This window comes from Ursus maritimus, unplaced genomic scaffold (assembly GCF_017311325.1).
Source record: "Ursus maritimus isolate PB19 unplaced genomic scaffold, ASM1731132v1 scaffold_12, whole genome shotgun sequence".
Taxonomy (NCBI): domain Eukaryota; kingdom Metazoa; phylum Chordata; class Mammalia; order Carnivora; family Ursidae; genus Ursus; species Ursus maritimus.
The window spans coordinates 13,244,046-13,267,977 of NW_024423564.1; the positions used below are offsets into that span (position 1 = coordinate 13,244,046).

The 23,932-nt window shown below is 54.8% G+C and overlaps 1 protein-coding gene across 1 annotated transcript; it reads left to right on the forward strand.

The window, feature by feature from the left end:
- The first annotated feature begins 19,912 nt into the window (after window positions 1-19,912).
- On the forward strand, window positions 19,913-21,528 carry KCNA10 (potassium voltage-gated channel subfamily A member 10). Its single transcript, XM_008704043.1, has one exon. It carries the CDS (start codon window positions 19,924-19,926, stop codon window positions 21,457-21,459), a length of 1,536 nt encoding a protein of 511 aa, XP_008702265.1. The 5' UTR covers window positions 19,913-19,923; the 3' UTR covers window positions 21,460-21,528.
- Window positions 21,529-23,932: the final 2,404 nt, after the last annotated feature.

Below are 23,932 nucleotides of genomic sequence, written 5' to 3' on the forward strand. Positions count from 1 at the left end.
AATTAGAGATAAACAGAGCCCTGGCCCTGCCCTGGGGACAGAGACCCAAAAGGCCGTGTCTGTGTAAAGCACCTTCCCCTTTCCACCTGGGATTTGAGGGTGAGGGGGCTGCACCTGGCCACCAATCTTGCTCACGGCTTCAGTGTTAGAAGAGGGATCTATGAAGGCTGGCACTGAGGGCTGCCCTACAAGCCTCCGTGGGCATTTTTCAGAAGTGCACCCCCCCCCCCAGGACACTGATGAGCCTGTAACCGCCACAGTCACACCTCCCCATCTTAGCGCTTCCTCAGAGCTGGGCCTCCTCCCTCCCCACCCTGCCACTCTTGAAAGGTTGCCAGTTGGTCAGTGGGTTGCTTCGTGAGGGTCAGGGAGGGAAGCGAGGCCTGCTGGGGGGACTGAGCTCCCATCTGCCTTCATCACACAAGAAACTGAGCCACTCAGAACCTGATCCAATGTGTTTTTTTCCAACCCAGTTTGATTAAAGTCAGTATCACCTGAAACCCGAGACTAATGGAGGTCCGCAAGGACTCGCAGGTGGCCCTCTCCACCGGGACACTCTCCCTTCCTGCAGCCCCTTGGAATCAACCTCAAAAGGCAGGAGGCGCCATTACCATGGGGGCCAGGAGCCAGGCCCTCGCCGAGCCAGACCAAAACGCCACTCTGGAAAGTCTCAGGGCATCAATATTTCATGCCGCTGGAGCTGTCTTTGTTTTTATGCAAATTGCTCAGGCTGCCAGATGGGCAAGGGCTGGCAGCATCATCCATCACCAGGCTGTTCCCTCCTTGCAACCTTGCCTGCTGCCAGGGCCCCGCAGGCTGGCCTCAGCTGTGGCCTGTCCTCTCCCTGAGTCTGCACGGCGGGCCAAAGCCCTGTCCTGAATGCTGGGGGACGCAGAGGAAGCCAGAGGCCAGGTCGCTGCCCTGGGGGACTCACGGACACAAGGACCTCAGGGTGAGACAGAGGCGGCTCCTCACTTCAGTACGATGTCACCTCGCTTTTATTTTAACCCTCAAAGAACCTGGGAGGAAGGTATAATTTTACCTTATGGTTACCCTCAGTTTGCAGATGGAAAACTGAGGCCTGTGGGGGGTAAAGGAATCACCCAAGGTCACCCAGCAGGTTGAGCAGCCGAGAAGCAGGCACATGTCTAATCCGAGGCCACCGTGAGCCCTTGTCTGGAGGCTCTGCCCTTCCTGTGCCAGCCCCTGGTGACCTGCTTGGCGCCCAGCGTTTATAGCCTCCCTCCCCACAGCCAGGCCACCCGACCCTACTAGCCGCCTCAGCCAGGCCACAGCTCATGCTTGCCAGGTTCCCAGGGCCCGAGCCCACGTCCAGGACTCTAGCCAGTGGCCCCTTCCTCCAGTATGGGGGTCTGCCTTGCTCTTGCCAAGCCTTGGCCCTCTGGATCGGGAACAGGAGATACCTCCATGCTGACTGCTGCCTACTGGCTCCATCCATGCCAGGATCCCATGGGATCTCTGGGCCCTGCCCCGTGGTGAGGCCTCACCACCTCTGTCCCGCCTCCAACATGGACTCCTCAGCTACAGCTTTGGCTTCTTCAACCTGGCATCCTTCCTGAAAACTACTGCTGGCCTACCCCACCCCAGTCGGTGGGTTTAGTCCCACCAGCCCTCCCCAGTCTGCTCCTTCTGCCCCGGTGTCCCTGACCATGCAGGGACAAGGCCTCAGCCACAGCTCTCAGTCCTGCCTGGTCCATCCCATACCTCCAGCGTTTCAGGACAGTAACCGTGATTTGAATGACACACAGTGCAGGACCCTCCAAGCACCCAGCCCTAGATGCTGGGGGCGGGGGAGGGGGGCGGGGGAGAGGGGGGACCAAACCTGCAGGGATTGGTCAGTTCACTGTGATGTCACAGAGTGGAGCCAGCCCTCAGCATCTACGTAATTCCGGTTAGGATCAATGATTTCCAAGTCCCTTTCTGAGTCTCTACATCTACGAGCCAGGGATCCCTATTCCTAATCACTCTCTTCTCCTTTTTACCCCTCCCCTGGAACAGGGTCAGGGTGAGCCAATAAATGGCTACAGCCAGGGCCGTGGTGGGCCAGTGACCCTTGCATGAGGACAGAAGTGCCTTGCAGAGTCCGATGTCACCTCTGCAGCAGTAGAGGGACTCCCTGCATTGACAAGAGGCTGGAGCAGACCACTCCTGAAACCTCCTAATTCCAGAATTCAGAGTCTCAGGGGCTGCACCTCATAGAAGAGATAGGAGCAAAGTCCCGTGGGCCATGACCTCTGGCTGCATTGTTTCCTGCGGCCCCCACATCACAACAGCTTAGCAAGGTCAACAGCCAAATCCCCTCTGCGGGTGGGGAACTGAGATTCAGAAAGATCACAACATGCCCCGAGGCCACACCACTAGAATTTGAGGCTGGTCTGTCTGAGTCCAGAGCAGCTCTCCACTAAGCCATATAGTATCGAAGGGGGCCTGATGTCATGCAGGCAGAACATTCCTGAGTTCAGAGTTTGCCAGGTAAACGAGGCTTTCGCAGGCATCTGTGCCTTCCCTCACACGTGCTATTTTTACACATGCCTGGAATGCCCCCTTTTCCATATCCCTTCGGCTCCACGAACCAAACCTCTTCTCTGCTTTGGGACATCCCATTTATCCTACAAGACCCAGTTCAGGCTGCTCCTAAGAGACGAGATCTTCCCCTCCCCCCTTTGCTTACCTCCCTCCTCCCCCCCAACCTAAGTGTTCCCTCCTCTGTGATCCGGTTGCAAATGCTTCCATTATTTTCTCAGGTAACAGGCTCAGAGCTGGGCACTGGGCATGCCACGTTCATCCTGTCCTGTGGGCCATTCTGTAATGTGGCTCTGGAGATTTCCATGGACCCACACCTTTTTGGCTTTTTGCCCCCCACCCCCACTACACCTCTGGGCCCACCACTGAGCACAGTACCCAGCATGCTTTATGTGCTGAGCAATCACATGTCGTGCGGAGAGAACCTGCCCGCACCGCTAATGGCTTCAGGTGCTGAGAGACGGAGCAGGGCCGCACTACAGAAACGTGAGCCTGGGCCATTCAGACCGGATGGTAGTTCGTTCCCTGACCTGAAGAAAGCAGCTTCTATCCACTTCCGTCCTTGACTCACCCTGCCCCTGCCTCCAGGCCACCTCTCCCCACCAAGTCCAGTCCCAGTGCAAACAGCTGGGGTGATGGAGACTCCCCCCGAGGTGTGCACAGCCCTGCTCATCCTTTGTTCCAGAAACTGGAGTGCGGGAGTTAAGGTCAGAAGGGCGAGCCCAGGCCGAGGTCTGAGAGGCCCTGGGACCTGATAGGGGAGTTCGTTTTTCACGGTTCGGTGTCCAGTTGGTCAGATGGAAGCCCTGGGCCTCAGGCCTGCTCCCGGCTGCTGCTGGTAATAGAGCCAGAGGTCAAAGTGGAGAGCAAGGTGATCAGGTTCTTGGGCAATGACCCGATTGGACTGTGTCACTTGCCTGCACGCTGCGGAGAAGGAGGCCAAAGTTCATATCCAGGAGGGGCGACCGGGGCGATCAGGCAGGTCAGAGCTCACCTGGGCAGCACTGGACAGTAATGACCAGTGGGTGTCAGACTGTATTCCTAGGAGCTGAAGAGGCCCCAAGGAACAGGGAATTAAGGGCCCAGCAGGTAGGGCTCAGGATCCACCCCACCCCCACCTCAAGGAGAACAGCTTCTATCTGTTTTACATATTGAAGCTTCATGCAGAATTTAGTAATATGATGAAGAGGAGAGGTGGCGGAGGTTCCACCAGGGATCGTCAATGCCCTGGGTCTGGGACCTCAGCCCCTTCCTCCTCCCTGTCACCCAGCCTCAGGCTCGGCAGGAGGAAACCAGCAGCAGACGCCCCAGATGGTGAACTGTGGTGCACACCATCACTCTACAGCCTGTGTGGCCTGTGTGGACCCTGCCGAACGTGGACCCCTATCTTCCTGAGGGCCGCACACTGCAGTCTTCAGACGATCGCTCTTCTGGGCCTTCCCACCACTGCGCTGGAAGGTCCTCTCTCTGTGCCTTCTCCCCTTCATGCCTTTTCCCCGCCTGGACCACTGTTCCCTCAGCTCCACGGCTGCCTCCCCAGGGAGCCCTCACTGACTTCCTCGGGCACGGGGAGTCCCACATAGAGCCCACGCCCGCCTGCCGCCCCACACGTCGCACACACTTATCGCACACAGGTCAAGCCTACACGTCTGGGTTCAGCTCCACCATCTCGGGAGCTACATGACCTTAGCGAGCAAACCGCCCCGTGACTCAGTTTCCCCAAACTTGAGACATGAATAGTACCGACTGCTATCGCCAGGGTGGGGAATGGAATGAGACACGATAGCTAAAGCAGCAGGCCCTGTACCTGACCCAGAGCAGATGCTCCGGGGACGGTAGCTGCTGTGAATATTCTCGTTGTTCAGTGAGCTCTTGCAACCAGTTCCAAGCTCTGTTTCCTGCATCTTGTGTCCACCGTGACTTTTGCACGTGCAGCTCAAATACATTTGAGCTTCTCAGTGGACTCTTTTGACAAGAATGACAAGAATGACAGGTTGCTGTGCCAGAGAGAGTGCAGAAGACAAACAACGTCGGGAAGAGAACAGAAATGAGAAAGGCGAACTTTTTTATGGGTTTATAGCAACCAGGAGAGTCTTGTTTTTGTCTACCCTTAGAAGCCCTGGTTCTCACCCAGCATTTATGGCATTGTACTTTTTAGCCATGACACCCATCACCCCATCTTGCCTGCAGGCTGCCGAGCAGCGGGGTGGGGTGAGGGGGAGCCGTCTTCTCTGAGGAGCACCCCAGGCACACATGGCCCCGCAGACAGCAGGATGTGGGGCTGCAGGGGTGCGAGAGACCATCCTGGACACACACACAGCTGGGCCCTGGCATGGGCAGCCCTCTCCCACTCGGGACCCCTTCCACTCCTCTGCCCTGCAGATTACCTGCCTCCTGCTTCAGGTCTCAGCCCAGAGGAATCGGACCCTGGAAGCTGGGTAGGTCCGCCCCGGCCCCGGAACTTGTCTGCAAAGTAGCACTCATCTACCGGTGGTGAACTTGCCTCTGGCCTTTTGTTGGGCTGCCCCCTGGACATGAGCACCTGGAAGGGTGTTCACGTGTGTTCCCTCTGTAACCCAAGAGCCCAGCACAGTGCCTGTGCCCAATAACTGGCTGTTGGCTAAATGGACAATGTAACCAATTGGTAAGTCACTGGAGGTGCTGAGGAGCCAGGGAGCCTCCATCCCCATGCCTCTGAAACTATGATTCTGTTTCTAGAGGCCACTTCTCAGAGCCCCCAGGGTAAGGAGGGCCGTGCCCCAGGCAGGCTGAACCTAGCTACCCAGATGGAAGGGGGCACCCCAGTATCCTAGGCCAGCTGTTCCTGTGCAGACTCAGGGCTGGCTGGAAAAGGGAAGGGGTTATTTGGTACTAAATGGAACTGTATGCTAAGTATGGCAGGATGTCTGGGTCTGAGAAGTGGGGAGAGTTTGCTCTCTGAACTTAGGCACGGCCCAGTGCTGACCCCAGTGCCCACCACCCAACCAACTGCCCCAGCATCCAGAGCCCGGTGTTAGCATCTCTCCCAGGTTCACATACCCCCTCAGTGCCCAAAACGCTGGACCAGGCCTCTGCTCTGGCCACAGCTGTGCCCCAGGATGGCAGCCTGGAGGTCAAAGCTGATGACTAGCTGTTCAGCCCCGGTAGTGACATTGTAAAGGACCATATCCTACTGGCTCAAGGAAAACAATGTTTAGCTGTGGTCACTTACAAAGCATCTCCCCTTCCCCCAACCTCTTCTGTGTGTCCTCAGGTACCTGTCCTTGTCCTCCAGCTTTCTCTTTGAGAAAACAAAAATACCCTCTCCCGGAACCTAGGAGCATCCTGGAGAGATTCCGAAAGATTCAGCCAATCTGGGATTGCTTGCAGATGCTCTGTCAAATTGTAGGGATCATTCCACCCCCACAGAAACAAAAGCATAAGTTCATGCAGAGACTAGGGCATGAATGTTCATAACAGCTTTATTTGCAACAGCCCCAAACTGGAAACAACTCGAAGGTCCATCAACGAATGAAGGGATGAACAATTTGTAGGATAGCTGCACCTTGGAATAGTACATGGCAATACAAAGGCAAGGAGCGATCGATACACGCAACAACACGGACACATCTTAAAATAACTCTGCCCGGTGAAAAGAGCCCGACAGAAAAAGAGTACATATTGTATGATCCCATGTGTATGATTCCATTTATGTAACACTAGGAAGTGCCAACTAATCTACAGTGACAAAACAGATCGGTAGTTCATCGTGAACTGGGGTGAGGGGAAGGAGGGAGGAATTACAAAAGAAATCAAAGAAACTTTCCGGGTGAGAGAGATGTTCACTACCTTGATTGTTTGTGATGGTTTCATGGGTATATACTTATGCCAGGACGTATCGGATTGTACACTTTTAATATGTGCAGTTTATTGTATGCCAATTATCTAAATAAAGCTTTTTTTGTTTTTTTTTTTAAGATGTATTTATTTGCGAGAGAGTGCGCATGCGTGAGTGGGAGTGGGGGGGCGGGGGGCAGACGGCGACAATGTTCAAGTGGACTCTGCACCGAACAGGGAGCCGGGCACAGGGCTCGATCCCAGGATCCATGCCATCACAACCTGAACCGAACCAAGAGCTGTATACTCAACTGCCCGAGCCACCCAGGTGCCCCTAAATAAAGCTGTTTTTAGAAAACAGGGAGGCGGTGGCACATTGCAAGATACGTCACCGGCACAGCCTCAGCAGCACCGGTGGACCCCGCTCTCTGTCCCGGCTCCTGGCTCTGCCGGGGGCACATGGGGGCACAGCAAAGACTGGTGTCCTTAAACTGAGTAAGTGACTCATCTGGCCGGGGGAACCGTCTCCTCCTGGCTTAGTCACATGTGCTAAGATATTTACAACACTCACCGCTTTAGGACGATGACTCTGATCCGTATCGACTACCCAAGCAGAACCGTGAGCAGAGCTTCTGTCAGCCCGCTCCGTGCCTCCCTCCATCGCCCGCTCCCTGCCCTACAGCCGACTTGCCCCTCAGGGGCTGCTCAGAACCCCAGTCCCAGTCTGCGAGAGAAGGGGGTGACCAGGAGCCGTCCTGGCCACAGCCTGCTGCCCACTGGGTGGCCAGGACTCCTGGGTCCCTCACACTGTGGGATCCTAGCCTCTTCTCCACTCTTCACAAGACAAGGCCAACTGAAGGGGAAGCAACAACAAGGAAGGGAAAGGCAGAGGGGGCAGGGAGGACATCGCTGACAGGGAACAGACAGGGCATCCTTTATTGATGGGATCATTAGCTATTGATGAGAGCGGCCTTTGTGTGGGTCCTGTTGCCTGTCCTGGGGAGCTGAGCTGTGGTGGGGCCAGGGCATTGGCGGTGGGCCTCAAACGCTTGCTGAACTCAGATCCTGACTCAAGGAACCGGTAGGTCACCAGGCTCTGTGGGGCCCCAACTCCACTCCAAGACAGAAGCCCACAAAGCACCAGGCTGCTCTGTACGTAGGAAAACGAGCCTGCCCGCCAAGACGAACGGCAGAAGATCTATTACCCAGTATGTCCTAAAATACCCATGGGTAGAGCCTCGTGTGGAGTAAAGGCACTGGGCACCCACGGATCCCTGCAAGCACGAGCCACAATTTCCATAGACAATTTCACCAGGCGGGGCATCGATCTAAGAGCTTCATATGTATTAATACAGTTAAATCTTACAGCAACACTGACGTATGTACTCTTATTCTCATCCCTGTTTATAGATGGGAAATGGAGGCTCAGGGAGGTTAGGTCATTTGCCCCAGGTCACACAGCTAGTGGCTGAGCCTGGGTTTGCACCCGGCAATCCGCTCCAGAGCCTGGTGCAAAGCCACTGCACGTTGTTCCCCCAGAGAGATGAAGGCTTGTGATCCAGTGAGCAGCTAGTAAATATAAAACCCAACCTCAGGGGCGCCTGGGTGGCTCAGTCGTTAAGCATCTGCCTTTGGCTCAGGGCGTGATCCCGGCGTTCTGGGATCGAGCCCCACATGAGGCTCCTCTGCTAGGAGCCTGCTTCTTCCTCTCCCACTCCCCCTGCTTGTGTTCCCTCTCTTACTGGCTGTCTCTCTGTCAAATAAATAAATAAAATCTTTAAAAAAAAAACAAAACCCAACCCCAAGTCTTCTAGCACCAACTTAGTCTCATTCCGCCTCTCTGCCTCTCCTTCTTGCTGCCACCCAAATGAGGGCCCTTGGGATGGCGAGCGCAGGGAGCTGGCCGGTTCCCTCTCCCCTGCCATGGCCCTGTCGGAGTGAGGGGTCCTCTCTTCTCCAGGCCGGAGCTCTCCCAGGGAGCCTGAAGGGATTCAGTAGAGTCAGGGAGAGGACCCTTCCCCAGTTAGTAGGGTCAAGGTTCTTGTAGCCCCCAGATCCAATGGGACTGAAGCAAGTGCCCAGCTGTTCCCCCTACCCTGGCCGTTCTCACAAATCCATGGTGGGGGAGAACCTCACCTAAGAACTTGTCCTGAGAACCTCCCTGCCAGGGGTCACTGAGGAGCCCAGCAAAACCATGCCTGACTTGATCAGCCTTTTATGGGCAAAGGATCCTACAAGCTGGGGGTAGCAATGGGGAGACACAAGCTCCTTGCTGTCACCCTCTGTGTCTACACGTTATCAGCGGCTTTTCGGAAACAACTAATTCAGCCTCCGGGTCAGTATCTGATCTGTGCTCCATCGGCCACGGAGGCCGAGGGTCATCCCTTCCTAGTTCACTTTGCCTGGTTTGCCGTTGGCGCCCTGCACCTTCCCCCTGCCCACCAACCCTGGCCGGATCCTTTCTCTCAAGCTTCCTCCAGACACAGACACAGCAAGGCGATCCTGTTTCACGGAAGGATAGGATTTCTGCATCCCGGGCATCAATCGGGCAGGCTCCTTCCTGCCAGTCCCCCTGTCTGCCCTGAGACCAGCAGATGCCCTCGGCCGTGGAGAACTGACCTAACCGGAGCGCACAAGGCTCCCGCCGGCTGGACAAGAAGCACCTTCTCCGTTGCTCCTGCTGGTGAGTTCTTGGCCGTGTTTCCCCCTTTTGCCCACACTTCAGTCTCTGCAACTGGATCTTAACTACCGTATCAAAGGGCCCCAAGCATCTTTCTCCTAGAGTTCCAGAAGCATTCTGGGGAAATTCAATTGCATTCATGGCAACCAGCATGAGCTACCCAGGTTGGCTTGTTTCCCAGCATGCTCTTAGGGAGACACATTATTCTTATGGTCTGCATTCCTAGCTCAATTTGCTTGGAGCCTTCCAAGAACACCAATTTCAATCCACCACTTAAGCTTAGGCCTTCTCTCTGTACCAGAAGAAGGCATAGCTGTCCCCAGATTTCCACCCACTATGTCCATTTCTGCTCCAGAAATTCCAGAGCCTTCCTGAGGCTTAAGGAGGCCCCAGAGCCCCACTGCTCAATGCCCCACTTTGGTCAGGAGAATAGACAAATGGCCTCTGTGGTATTTTGTGAGGCACGTAGGCAGCTTCCACAGCCCACCCCAGCCCACAGAGGCAGATGTCTGCCATCCCACCATAAGTGCTTTGTTTCATTAGCTTGTGCCTTTGTGTACCAATCAATGAATTATTCAACAAATATTTACAGAGTTTCTTCTATGTGCAAGGCAACATACTAGGTACTGGACTGATACAAGGACATGACTTCTTCCCGCAGATCTCTCTGTAAGCACTTATTATTATTATCCCTGCTTTACGAATCAGGGAATTGAGGCACAGGGAGGCTAAACAACTTACTCAAGGTCACACAGCTTAGTACAACCTGGAACGTGGCTAGGGGGTGGTTCTTTGTGGGGGGGGGTCCCAAGAAAATAATACAAGATTGGGGGTATTTGCAAAAAGGAGAGGCTGGCATTTGGCATTTTGCTGTTCAGTGTCGGCACTCAGTCACAGGACATGCTCCCCTGCTTCCCTGCTCCTGGCAGCCTGGCAGGGAAAGGAAAGCAAGGGAGAAGGTGAGGCTGCTGGCTGTCCGGTGGAATGAGGCCACCTGCTCCTCCCCTCCTGTTCCCTGAAGGATTCCACATGTGTCCCCAGACCCCTGAATTGGCTGCAGAGACTAGATGAGGCCAGGGTCCCAACACAGCATGGGAGAAACAGAGGCACAGGCAGGATGCTTGTGTCTCGTGCTGTTCTAAGTGTTTGACAGCTACTCACTCCCGGAATCATCTAGACAGCCCTACGATAAAGGTCGCCTCCCCGTTTTACAGATGCAGAAGCTGAGGCCCAGAGAGTAAATGAGTAGTTTACTGGCTAGTTGGTCAGTTACAAATCCAGGCCTGCCGTGCTTGTAACCACGGTGTTACACTGCCTCCCAGGAGAAGGAGGTGAGGGTGCGGGGAGGGAACGAGGCAGGTTCGGGCGGGCTCGAGCTGCTCCTGAGACAATCCAGGAAGCCATGGGAGTGCATCCCTCGCCTTGAGTGAGGCTGGCCAGCAGTATGGGGTGAGTGTTAGGCCTTGAACCAGACTGAGGAGGCTTGAGTCCCTGCACCGCCACTCGCTACCCTTACCTCTCTAGGCCTCAGTTACCCCATCTGTAAAAGGGAGACACGAAGAGAGTTCTGCCCATCTCCTAGGTCTGTTGTGAGGGTCAAATGAAAACAACTTCAGGAGTGGTGGAGATGTACGAAGGTGAGGTGCCGCACAAGATCGGGGGGGGGGGGGGGGCGGCGCGACAGTGTCGTCCTAAAGGCTCTCCATCAGGTGCACAGCTCTGGCCCAGGCCTGCGAGTCTCCATCCCTTGTGTCCTCACGAAGATTCTGACGCCTATTATCTCCCACGTGCTTCACGAACATTCATTCAAGCCCCTGCCATGTAGGGCACAGGGGTGGGCAGGCAGGGCAGAGGGTCTGATGCCCACTTTAAAGATAATGGGACTCAAACTTTGGAAGCTAACGTGACTCTCTTAAAGGCACACGCTGGTGAGAGGTAAAGGCAGACTTGAACCAGGTCTACTGACCCCACATTCTCTGCTCCTTTCAGCTAACAAACTGGCCTCATGAAAATCGGTGGCTGAGGGCAAGGCTGGCAGTAGAGACATAAATAGAAATGCTCCCTATTTTGCAATTCTAGCTAAAACCATCCCGTCTTATACTCCTGGGAATGCCTAAAAACCAAGCCCACCTCCTGGGGGGCGAGCAGGAGAAGGTTTACCAGCATGTTAGACTTATCAGTCCCTCCCCACTCACACCCTGCAGTCCAGCTGGCCCAGACGGGTGCTCTGTGGAGCCTCCTTCCAAGGCTCTGCGACAAACATCAGAGTGAGAGGCTGGATTAGGGACCTATCTGAGGACAGGGCATGGTGTGAGTGTGTGGAAGAGTGTCTGGCCTCAGTCTCGGCTCTCTACAGTCTTACTTCCTGGCTGCTCACCGCCCCGCCCCCCAGGACCTGCCAACACACAGAACTCTGGACAGAGCCAGCCCAAAACCATGATGCGCTTTCCACTTCCCAAAGCCCAAAGGGTATTGCAGTGGCAGACTCTGACAGAAGCAGCATCACGGAAGGGGTGGGCACTGGCCAAAGCAGCCCCCCAGCAGCACCATGCATGGGCAGAACCTTCAGGAAGCCTCCCAGGGCTGTGACTTCTATGCCATCTCTTCCTGGTACCTGGAAACGGCACCTGTTACCATCAGAGACAGAGGCATCCTTCTCTCCAGGGCAAACAGGGAGGCAACACGGGGCCTCGATGGTGCACAAAATCAAGAGGTCCCGGAGTCTTGCCTCCAGTTGACCTCCAGAGCAGCAGTATATCCCCCCACGTCGGAGCAGAGGGCTGTTCCAGTCTCCATGGTTAATAGCAGTTACACTGTAAGCCCTTATATTCCTGCTGGAATGAATTAATCTGTGATCATTCTTTCCAGCATTGCTGCTGCTCAGGGTTTCAGTGAAAGAGCTCCTGCCCATATCATTCTGCCTCTTTAGGAAGACAGCTCTGTCTCTGAGCAGTCCCCGCAGGGAGAGAGACAGACGGCCCACGCTGTGCCCACCCCGCTTTCACAAGGACGCGTGCCATGTGACCGGCTTCCCGAGCCCCCTCCGGCCCTCCTTGTCTTCCTTCAATTGCTCCAAGTAACCGAACCTCCTCCTGTCCCCAGAGGCAGACAGACTAGATGCGAGAGGGGGTGTCAGGGCACCTGGAACAGAAACATCTGTGGATGTAGGAGGCTTCCGGGGCTGCAGCTTTGTGCACGGGGGCCCGCTCGTGAGTGTCTGCTATCTGCACTGAGTACATGCCTATCCGTGTTTGGGTGCCTGGGTGATTTTATGTGGAGCAATTATGTGTCTGTGACTGGCTGTGTGTGGCTGTGAGTGTGTGGCCATGTGTGTGTCCGTGAATGTGTGTGTGTGTGTGTTCCTGGCTGAATGAGCATAGGCCATACAAGGCAACAGGTGTGCTAGCATGGGGCTGTCAGAGAGAGGGATGCACATTGGTTTTGGAACTAGAAAATTCGGGTTTAATTCACAGCTTCATAACTTAGTGGCCAAAGGACCTTTGGCCAGTCACACACCTTTCTAGACCTTGGGTCCCCCATTTGTTAAATAATCCCTCCCTGCCTTAGGGGCCACGGTGAGGCCGAAATCCTGTGTGGAAACACTTGGCTGGGAGAGCTGACTGGAGTGGACGGGAAGAAGCAGTTCCACCACACGCACGGGGGCTGAGAGTTGGGGCCCTACAAGCCGTGCGCAGCCTCTGCTGCCCCCAGGCCTCCCCCTCCCTGACCAGCACGCTTGCCCCAGCAGGCTCGGCCTCTGAAAGGGCCTGGTCGCGCCCCCGGAGAAGTATGACATACAGGTTGTACCAGCGCCAGAAGAGGGAAAGGAAAAATGGCCCCCCAACCCCATCTCTAACCCCGGTGATACTAGCCACCAGCGTCCGTCAAGCACCTAATACATAAGGCGTGCTGTCAATATGGCGGCACTTCCTCACCAGGAACTCATGAGGCAGGTCCGAGTAAGGCCACTTGTCCCGGTCACACAGACAGAAAGTGACCGAGCTGGGATTGAGAGCTGGCCCTGCCGTCTGCCCCAGAGCCCAAGCTCTTCGCTAGGATGGAGAACCTACCTCAGGTTCCCTGGGGGGCTGACTTCCTGTGGACCCCAACCCCCAGCCTGCTGACTGCCCTCGCTTTCTCCAGTTCGGGTGTCCTGGCAGGACACTGCTCCTGGCTCCAAGCTCTACCTGTCTGATGCCTCCAAGGCTGCCATGTTTGCCCCCTGCCTTCTACTCAGGGAGGCTGGGAGGGCTGGGTACTGGGGTACCTCCCCACAGGGACAGGCGGGCTCAGGTGACAGCTGAGCCAGTATGCCCTGCCTAAGACTCCATTTTACTTTTCCCCAGTTGTAGAAACTGAGGCTCTTGAAGGGTGGGGCAACATCATCCTTACCACTGCTGAGGTGGAGAGGAACAGAACCAAACTCCTCGGGGTCCTGACTGAGGCTGGGCCCATGGGTCAGGGTAAGCTGATGTCATGGGGGACAGACTAGGGGCAGGCAGAGACCGGGAAGAGGGTGAGAAGGGAGGCAGCCTGGAGGGAGGATCAGCAAGACCCAGGCCTGGTTGGTGAAGAGGGGAAGGGAGGTGGCACTAGAGATGGAAGGAGGGGGCCCCGTGGAGATTTACACAGTGGGACCAGGGACTGCTTCTGGCAGGACAACAACGCCCTCTTCTGACCAGCCAGGAGTAGCGCGGACGTTGGCTTCCCCACCCCACCGTCCTCCCTGTCCCCTCATGCACTCAGCAGCAGACCTTGGGAGCCCTTGTGCCAGGCCCACCTGCCTGCCTCCACGTCCCCCCACCTGCTGCCACCCCGTGACATCTGAGCCCACTGCGCAGCCTCCCCTGTCCCTGGGGCTCTCTGGGCCCCGCATCACAGCGCACACAGCTGTCTTCATGTGATGATTTCTTTCAGCCGTTCTCTGACTCAGAGAGGCCACAGCCTCACCTGAATGTGCGGGAGGTGCTGGGGTTGCTAAGCGACCCAGGGGGACTGATGGGGAAAGGCCATGGGGGGAGCTCAGGACACAGACTGCTCTCACCCTTCTGTGACCTTGAGGAGGCCGGCCCACAGCCCGGCTCCCCCACCGACGTCTTTAGAACATCTGCTCTGGGAGGTGAACAGGACTGAGCCCCCACGAGGCCCTGCCCGCAGGAGGCGTCCAGTCTGGCCAGGGAGGAGCCCATCAGCACCACGAACCACATCTGCAGACCACGTACAAGCAGGTGCAAGGAGCTCAGGAAGGCATTTGGGGTCAGCGTGGTCTACACCAGAGGACCAGTGTAGATCAGGGAAGGCTTTGGGGTGGGGGGCGGGGCGGGGACGTTCAGACCCTTTTAGAGAGGAAATCAGAGTTCACAGACGTGGTGATTGGCCCCCAGCCGTCTGCCTGGTGAGTGCAGAGTTGAGATCCAGACCCAGGCCTGCCTGCTTCTGGGGGAAGGGGACAGAGCTAAGGAAGGGGTAAGACGCCCTGGGCCAGGCTGTCCCCGTGTACAAAGATGCCGAGGGACCCAAAGATGACAAAGCCCATGGATCAAATAATGGTGTGCCAAAACCTTGTCTAGGGACTTCCCAGGAAGGCAAGAGTACCGTCGTCACCCGGCCTCCTTAGGGAGAGCTTCACCGTCAGGTGGAGACAGAAGTGAGGGGTGCGGGTGTCAGGAGCTGTTCAGAGTGGCCAGCGGGGAGGAAGCACATGTTGGGGGGGGGAGTAGGATGGAGGAAGGGGCTGCTTTAACCCAATGCACTGTTTCGGCACCGTGCCAGGCAAGCACAGAGATGATGAGCGGAAGTAGACATCGTAGAAGACTCTTGAATGCAGCAATCACTTCAGCTATGGCTGAGAGCAGAGCAGGCTCCGGGGCCCTGCCCAGCGTGATGGGAGCTGGCCCACAAATCCCCCTGCCCGCAGCTCCCCCTCACCCACTCAGAATGTCTGTCTCCTCCCAGGGGCCCTGTGCGGGGTGGAGGAGAGACGCCCGGGGGCACAACCAGCTCCCATCTTGGCTCCCATGAAATGGTCATCGCACAGCCTACTGAAAGCAGAGAGACACGTCAGCTGAGAAGCGGGTATTTCCCAGTGCAACCCCCTACCCCTAATCCTGCCAGCAAACAGACCCCATAGCACTACGTTGTGGGGAGCCGGCCTGCTGGGGCCAGGGGCTTGATGCTGTCCACACTTCCGAGAGGGCAGCCTCCCCACTGTCCGCTCTGCAGGGGTGCAGCCTCCCAGCTGTCCCCTGGGGCCACTCTCTGCCCTGGCTCTCAGGTGCATTCACTCTTTCTAAACGATGTGCGGGGCCGTTGCAGCATGAGTGGGCACGGTCCAGCACGGCGGTCAGCGCTACGGAAGAGTAACCCCCTCCTTCCACAGATCCGTGCACTTTGACAAAGCATCGCTCTATCTCCTTTGGTCCTTATCAAAACCTTGCACAATCACCGGCAGACCATGCATTTTTATTTCCTGGGGTTTTCGGTTTTGGAATTTTTTGCTTTTGTTTTTGCTTGTTCGCCCTTTTTTTTTAACATACATATTGAGATGAGTGGATGCACGCTAGATTAAAATTGTGGGGTTTGATGGGTTTAGACATATGTATACACCTGTGCAACCAACACCACAACCAAGATAAACATCACAATCACCCTTCAAAGAGCTTTCTCGGCCCCTTAGCCATCCCTCCTCTTCTCTCCCGCCCCCAGCCCCAGGCAACGCGGGAACGCGGGTCTGCTTTCTGACACTCTAGGTTCGTTAGCAGTTTCTAGAATTTTGTATAAATGGAATTATTCTATATGGACCCCTTTTTATCGGGCTTCTTTGACTCAGCATATTTTCCTATTACTGATGGAAAAAATGGAGCCTTGATGAGGAGACGCAAGTCGTCAGCAATCACAGAGCAGCGGAAGCACTGCAGGTGTCCTGGCTCTGAGCCTAACATGCTGTCTGCAACACTTCGTTCACTCATCGCTCACTCATTCATTCACTAGAGAGTAACTGCGCGCTTGGGTGGGCTAAGCCCTGGAGCTAGGCGTTAGAATCATAATGGGGCACAAAGTCCCTACTCTCATGAGATTGCACTTCATTCAGTCGTTCGTTCGTTCATTCATTCATTCATTCATTCATTCACCTGCTTAACAAATATTCACTGTACATCATAGAACATGCTGTTTGAACTTGGTACTGCCCCGCCACCTCCTACACCACCCTGACGCTCATTAACCGTCCTCCTATCTGCCACTTTGAGCTGGACAGAGGGGCGATGCAGGCAGAGATCATCAGAGGTGAGTTCTGTCCTCCAGGACCCTCTAACGCGAAAGGGAAAGCTGTAAGATACTATCCTGTCCTGTGAAAGCTTACGAGATGGCTTACGAGCTAAGGCTGACCCTGTGGAAGGTGGCATTCCAAACCGAGTGCAAATGTGAGTGATCCAAGCAGGGAGGCCAGGAGCTCGGGGAGGGGGAGGGCTCTCCAAGCTGGACTGGCCAAAGCGGGCTCCTCGGACAGGGCGGGACCTCAGCAGTCCCCAGACGAGCAGGGAGAAGTAGGAGAGACGGAGAGAAGGGGAGGAGTGTACCAGGCAGGTGCAAAACAGAGACAAAGATGTAGAGGCAAGACCTGATCAGGACAGTGAACTGAGAATTCCTCCTGGGGAAGTAGGAGGCTACTTTGTGCCCACAAGTACGTTACATTGTGCTTCTGTGCAGAGCGGAGGGGAGGGGGAAGCAGGGAGGGTAATCACTTACATTTTTGTGGTAATTTACAATTTACAAAGTGCTCTCACTGTTATTATTTACTCAGTATAATCTTTGAGGTGGCAATTATCCTTATTTCTCCCATTTTATAGGTCAGAACACTGAGGCTCATAAAAATCCAGTGGTTTGCTCAAAAACAAACAACTCCTTAGCGTTGGGGCAGAGCTTCAAGCCAGGACTCTTGTTCCCAAGACCAGTCCTCTTTTCCCTACGCCTATAATTATCAACATTTAAATGGGACCCATGGAGCATGCTTCTATAGACTATAGAATACATGTGCGAACTTGACATTGTCCCACCGCTTCCCACACCACCTGACCCTCCAGCCACCCTCCTGTCTGCCACTGTGAGCTGGGGATGGACGCGACAAAGAGATCAGGAGGAGGGAGAAGGGAAATGGCCTGGCTTCCAGGAGAGGAAGTTAGGTCTTTGGCCAAGGAAGCTCTCCCTAGTCCCCACATGCCTTCTGCCTCTGGCCTCCAGAGAAGGCTCCTAATAAGGGCTCACTCCAGTCCTTCAGAAGTGGTTCCCAAACCCTTGCCCCAAGGGCCCTGGATGGCACCCCTTCCTCTCAGCCTGGAGAAAGTGGGATGGAATTCACACCAAGAAGGGAATAAGCAGGAGCACCCTCAGGACCAGGACCCAAAGGGAAAAATACAGCACTGATGTCACAAGATGGGTACAGAGCTGGAGTCCAGGCCCCACATCTACGTGGGAGCCACGTGGCCCAGGCCAAACCCCCTAATTCATCAGGGGGGTCACTGTGAAGGAAGAACTAACGTTTCTCCAGGGCTTATCGTGTGCAGAGCCAGGACTCCAGCTCACATCGACTGGTTCCCGTCTCAAAGTTCCGAACCACTGGTCCATCCTACCTTCAACCCCCCTACTGCTCACCAGGGGTCAGCACCTGTCACTGAGGGCCAGTATCTGACATGCTCGGTGGGGGGCACATCCTCCCCAGCTCCACGGCCAAGGAAGCGGCAGCTTAGTGAAACTAGGTGGCTTGCAAAGGCCACACACTCCTAAGAGGTAGGGCAGGGGCTCAACCAGGCCCGACCACCCAGACCTGAACTCCACCCCTGAACTGAGGAGAAAGCACGTGGGACTGACGGGGCTCCGAGCACCCCTATTTCCATGACCCTGGCCCACAGCCCCCCACAAGGCCTCAGCTTCCATTTAGGGGTCTCACAATCTAGCAGGAAAGGCCCTGGAACAGGAAGCAGGCTCAGCTCAGACCTCTGTACCACTAGTGTGGTCTTGGGAAGGCCACTTGGTCCCATGACTTGGTTTTCCCATCTGTAAAACGGAAATAACATTTTCCAACCTCACAGGATCATTGTCATTCAGTGAGACATGCAAATGTGGAATCGCTTTGAAAAGACTACGACACTGTACACGGCAAGGTATCCTTGTATATGAAACTCCAAGGTCATGACCACCAGATTTCACCCCTCTCCCACCCGCACCCCCAGCCTTCCTGGCCTCAGTGTTCTTTGGTTGAAACTGAACCTTGAGTGGCCCTGAGGACGTAATCAGTCTGTGTTTGTGGATATCCAAGCCCACTGGGTGTTCGCTCCTTAACCCCGCCCCCAATTCACACACACTTACCTACTTCCTACCTGCCCAAAATGATTTTTATTTATTTTTTTTTAAAGATTTTATTCATTTATTTATTTATTGGACAGAGAGAGACAGTGAGAGAGGGAACACAAGCAAGGGGAGTGGGAGAGGGAGAAGCAGGCTTCCTGCCAAGCAGGTTGCCCTATGTGGGGCTCGATCCCAGGATCCTGGGATCGTGACTTGAGCCGAAGGCAGATGCTTAACGGCTGAGCCACCCAGGCGCCCCCAAAATGATTTTTAAAAGTGAAATCATTCTTGGGGCCGCCTGGGTGGCTCGGTCGGTTAAGGGTCTGACTCTTGATTTCAGCTCAGGTTATGATCTCAGGCTCATGGGATCGAGCCCCACATTAGGCTCCATGCTCTGCTTCTCCCTCTCCCTCTGCCACTCCCCCACCTCTCTCTCTCTCTCTTTGCCTCTCAAATAAATAAATAAATCTTCTTTAAAAATGTAAAATTAAATAAAAATGAAATCACTCCCCATAAACATCTTAAGACATACCAAAAAAAATGCTGTTGGCTTCTAAAGTCCCTACTATGTGAAGAATTTGGCAAAAACAATAGCTATGATTTAGGGGCGCCTGGATGGCACAGCGGTTAGCGTCTGCCTTCGGCTCAGGGCGTGATCCCAGCGTTCTGGGATCGAGCCCCACATCAGGCTCCTCCGCTGTGAGCCTGCTTCTTCCTCTCCCACTCCCCCTGCTTGTGTTCCCTCTCTCGCTGGCTGTCTCTATCTCTGTCGAATAAATAAATAAAATCTTTTTAAAACAAAACAAAACAAAACAAAACAAAACAAAAGCTATGATTTAATGATCTTTCCACCAGATATAGCATTTTACATATGCTACCTCATTTAATGTCACCTCCAAAAGGCCCTGGGAGTTACTCCCAAAGGAGGGCTCAGGCCCAGACGGCTCACGTGCACTGCCCCTGAGGGTCTGACCGTTGGCCACCCGCCTCCGTCCTTCTGTTCTCCCTCCCAACAGAATCAGCTGGGTTCTTGCATCCACCCGGCCCCACCACTTGCCCAAGAGGGCTGGCGGAGGTAATGGGAAGTGTCTGCAGCCTGAGAGAAAAAAGCTGGGTAAGGGGGCATGGAAAAGTGTAGGGAGATTGGGAGGACTTCAGCCACATACAAAATTACCTGCTTTGTCATTAAGAAACGTTAAACTTCCTCTTTCACTACGGGCTCCGCCTGCCATTGTGTACGGAGACCCTATTTTGCTGGAGGAAGACATGATCGCTCAGCCAGGCTCCTTCTTTGCAATCTGCTCTAGTAATTAATGTATGCTCGTTCAGGGGGTGCAGGTGGCTTTCAAGGGAAGAAGCCCAAGCAGCCACGAGGTTCCTTCCCAAACTAAAGGTAAGTCACTTTTTAATCCACGGGTATACCTTACCTCAATGGTCCAGAGCCCACTGCAGCTGATCCCTGCTCCCGCATGTCGTCTCCACAGCTCGCGGCAGGTCGGGGAGACTGAGGGTCTTCATGCTGCTTTCCTGACTCCCCTAGGATGGATGTGTGTGGCTGGAAAGAAATGGAGGTTGCGCTGGTCAATTTCGATAACTCAGATGAAATCCAGGAAGAGCCAGGCTATGCTGCAGACTTTGACCCAAGCAGCCCAAAAGGCCGGCCGGGGAGCAGCCCCTTCTCCAACTGGAGGGTCCTCATCGGTGACAGCACCACCCATGAGACGGCCTTCTCCAAGCTTCCAGGAGACTACGTGGATTCCCCCGGGCCTGAGCCAGTGGTCTTGAATGAAGGAAACCAGCGGGTGATCATCAACATTGCCGGGCTGAGGTTTGAGACCCAGCTCAGAACCCTCAATCAGTTCCCCGAGACCCTCCTGGGAGACCGGGAGAAAAGGGTGCAGTTCTTCGACTCCATGAGAAATGAGTATTTCTTTGACAGGAACCGGCCCAGTTTTGATGGAATCCTGTATTATTACCAATCTGGTGGGAAAATCCGGCGCCCTGCCAACGTGCCCATCGACGTCTTTGCTGATGAAATCTCCTTCTACGAACTGGGTAGCGAGGCCATGGACCAGTTCCAGGAGGATGAAGGCTTCATCAAAGACCCTGAAACCCTGCTCCCCACCAATGACTTCCACCGGCAGTTCTGGCTCCTCTTCGAGTACCCTGAGAGCTCCAGCGCTGCCCGGGGCGTGGCCACGGTCTCTGTGCTGGTTGTGGTCATCTCCATCACCACCTTCTGCCTGGAAACACTACCAGAGTTCCGGGAGGAGAGGGAGCTGAAGGTAGTGAGAGACCCCAGCCTCAACACAAGCAAGATGGCCCTCTCCCACACCATGTTCACTGACCCGCTCTTCATGGTGGAATCCACCTGCATGGTGTGGTTCACCTTCGAGCTGGTGCTCCGGTTCGTGGTCTGCCCCAGCAGGACCGACTTCTTCAGGAACGTCATGAACATCATCGACATCATCTCCGTCATCCCCTACTTTGCAACCCTCATCACGGAGCTGGTCCAGGAGACAGAGCCCAGCACCCAGCAGAACATGTCCCTGGCCATCCTGAGGGTCATCCGGCTGGTGCGGGTCTTCCGCATCTTCAAGCTCTCCCGGCACTCCAAGGGGCTGCAGATCCTGGGCCAGACGCTGAAGGCTTCCATGCGGGAGCTGGGGCTGCTCATCTTCTTCCTCTTCATCGGGGTCATCCTCTTCTCTAGTGCCGTCTACTTCGCCGAGGCGGATGAGCCAGAGTCCCATTTCTCTAGCATTCCTGATGGCTTCTGGTGGGCAGTAGTCACCATGACAACGGTGGGCTATGGTGACATGTGCCCAACCACCCCCGGGGGGAAGATCGTGGGCACTCTGTGCGCCATCGCGGGGGTCCTCACCATTGCCCTCCCTGTGCCTGTCATCGTCTCCAACTTCAACTACTTCTATCATCGGGAGACTGAGAATGAGGAGAAGCAAAACATCCCAGGTGAAATTGACAAAATCCTCAACAGTGTGGGCTCAAGAATGGGCAGCACAGACTCTCTTAGTAAGACCAACGGTGCCTGCTCCACAGAGAGGTCCAAGAAGTGACCTGTCCAAGGCTCACTGGCTCCCTGAGTCTCCCTGTCTGTGTCTCTTTGTCTTTCTCTGTTTTTCTCTGTGTGTCTCTCTGTCTCTTCCCTTCTCTCTCTCTCTCTGTCCCCACGCCTACAGCTTTTCTCTCTCCCTCCCCTCCCTGCCTCTTGCTATCTGTTTTTCCAAAGACAGGAGTTTATCCTTTGTGAATAGCAGGCCATCTTGGACTGCAAGCTGTTTGAATAAACCCAGACTTCTGCTGCATTTTCTAAGCTGTTTTCTCTCAACCGACGATTGGAAGATTTCATTCCCCTTTCCCGTGAGGGGTACTTCTGGTCCTTGCCACTCGCCTGTGATCCCCAAGATCAACAGTATTGACATCACCTGGGAGCAAGGAAGTGCAGACTCCGAGCCCACCACAGACCTACTGAATCCGAATTCTCATTTTAACAAGATCCCAAGGGATTCATTTCCACATTAAAGATGAAGCAGCACTGGCTTTGGTCTTCCCAAGAGGAGGCATATTAAAAGGCCGGGGAATGCTGTGAGCAATGAGTAAGAGCTCCGGGTTGTTTAATAATAATATCTTACACTTGTGTCACGTTGCATAAATTTTCCAAAGCACTTTCACCAACAGCATCTCACTGCGTCTCAAAATAACCAGTAGAACAGATTTGGTTCTTATTCTCACGTTGTAGGTGCACAAACCCAAGGACAGCGACTTACCCAGAAATGGTGACACCGTCAATGCTGGAACCCACACGTACCTACTAGTCTAGTGCTCTTTCTGCTTGTGGTGCTTTGAGGGATGTGAGGGATGTGAGGGCTCTGTCTTCCAGAGGAGCCAGGCAGCAAACCTCTGGGCAGGAACAGTCTTTCCTGGGGACTCCAGTATCTCCATGCATCCTGGGAATTCAGAGCCTGCCTGGCCCCTTGCTCCTCTGTCCCTTCCTTGGGTGGTGGGCAAGCAGAAATGCTACCAGGTGTTTCTGCCTGGCCCATCCCCGTGAGTTTACACACAGGCTGGCAATCCTGAGTGCGGGAAGTGTGTGCACCAGGGCCTCAGAGCACTGCCCCGAGAAAACAGACCTGTCCACCTTCCTCGGGGTTCAGGTCCCACCGAGTCATGAGGAATTGACTTGTAGCCTGTAGGGGCAGGCTGGCGGGGAGCAGCAGGACCCTATGGCATGTGCCCAGATTCCAGGCCCACCCAAGGAGGGTGGTGATTGCAGGCTCATCTGAGGAACTGCCCTCTTGGGAGTGGATCCTTCTCAGCCCACTCCACTCCCAGGATGAGGGAGTGGAGTTGGAATTCCCCAAAAGGCAGAGAAGGAAGTTTTTACTCTGTGCCCCCACCCCCCCCATTCATCCCTCAAGGAAGGAGCCCCGCGCTTTCCTCAGGCCCAGTACCCAAGTCTGGCCATACCTCAAAGGCGAGTCAGCATCGGAACTCTGGGCCTCGGGGCCTCAGGTCACTGCCCAGCTCCACTTCACACAGCCCCAAACCACACAATCCACAGCACACAATCCCGGAACACACCCAGCTCCACACAAGCCTGCAAGACTCAGAGCTGCGGCCACAGATCCCACCACACGGCTTCCATTCCATGACAGCCTGACAAAGGACTGGTGTGAGAGAGAGCGGCTGCTCTTCCTTCTTGTTGTCCTGAGTTCATGCCCTAAGAAGCTGGACTTGGTCATCTTTAAGGCCCCTTCCTGCTCTAAAACCCCAATCTCATTCTTAGGCTTTAGCCTAAAGCTCTCACTTAGCCCCGAGTCACATAGAGCCTCGGCTTTACGTAAGACATCACCGTCGTAAGACCTGGGCAAGCAGGACTCCTATTCCAGGCCTGAGCCTCAGGGTTCTAGGCTTTGGAGTGCCTTCCTCACAAGCTCCTTTCTAATGGCTCTCCTTTGGGCCACTTTCCAATTCCCTACTTATCCCTCATGCCCAAGCATGTGCGGTTGACCAGATGTCCCGAGGCACTCCTAGCTTCACACATGTGGAATCACGCTGAAGCCCTACGCTGGGTTCCAGTTCCAGGATGGTGGCCTGGTGAGCAGAGTGCTCCCACTGGCTGGTGTGACATCATTTTACAGGATCACACAAGCTTAGGTGCCAGAAAGGTGATGACACTTTGATTTGGGGTGATGCAAATTCTCATAGGCACTGAGTCCTTGCAAAAATTCTTTCTCCAATATCCCAGGCATCCTTGGGGTGGTTTTAACAAGAGTCCGCATGCCCACATTCTGCCTTCTGGAAGGCACATGATCATAATTCTTCACACCAAACCCTCTCCCCACAGATGGGTGAGACCATTTGCCCTTCACATCAGCCACCTGGGGTAAACATTTTCCCCCCCATTTCATCTCACGGGGAGACCGGTTCAGAGAGGTTCATGGGCACACAGCCTGGAAGCAGTAGAGAGGGATTTAAATCTAGGTCTCTTTGATGCCAAATTGTATCCCACCACGCTGCCTGCTAACC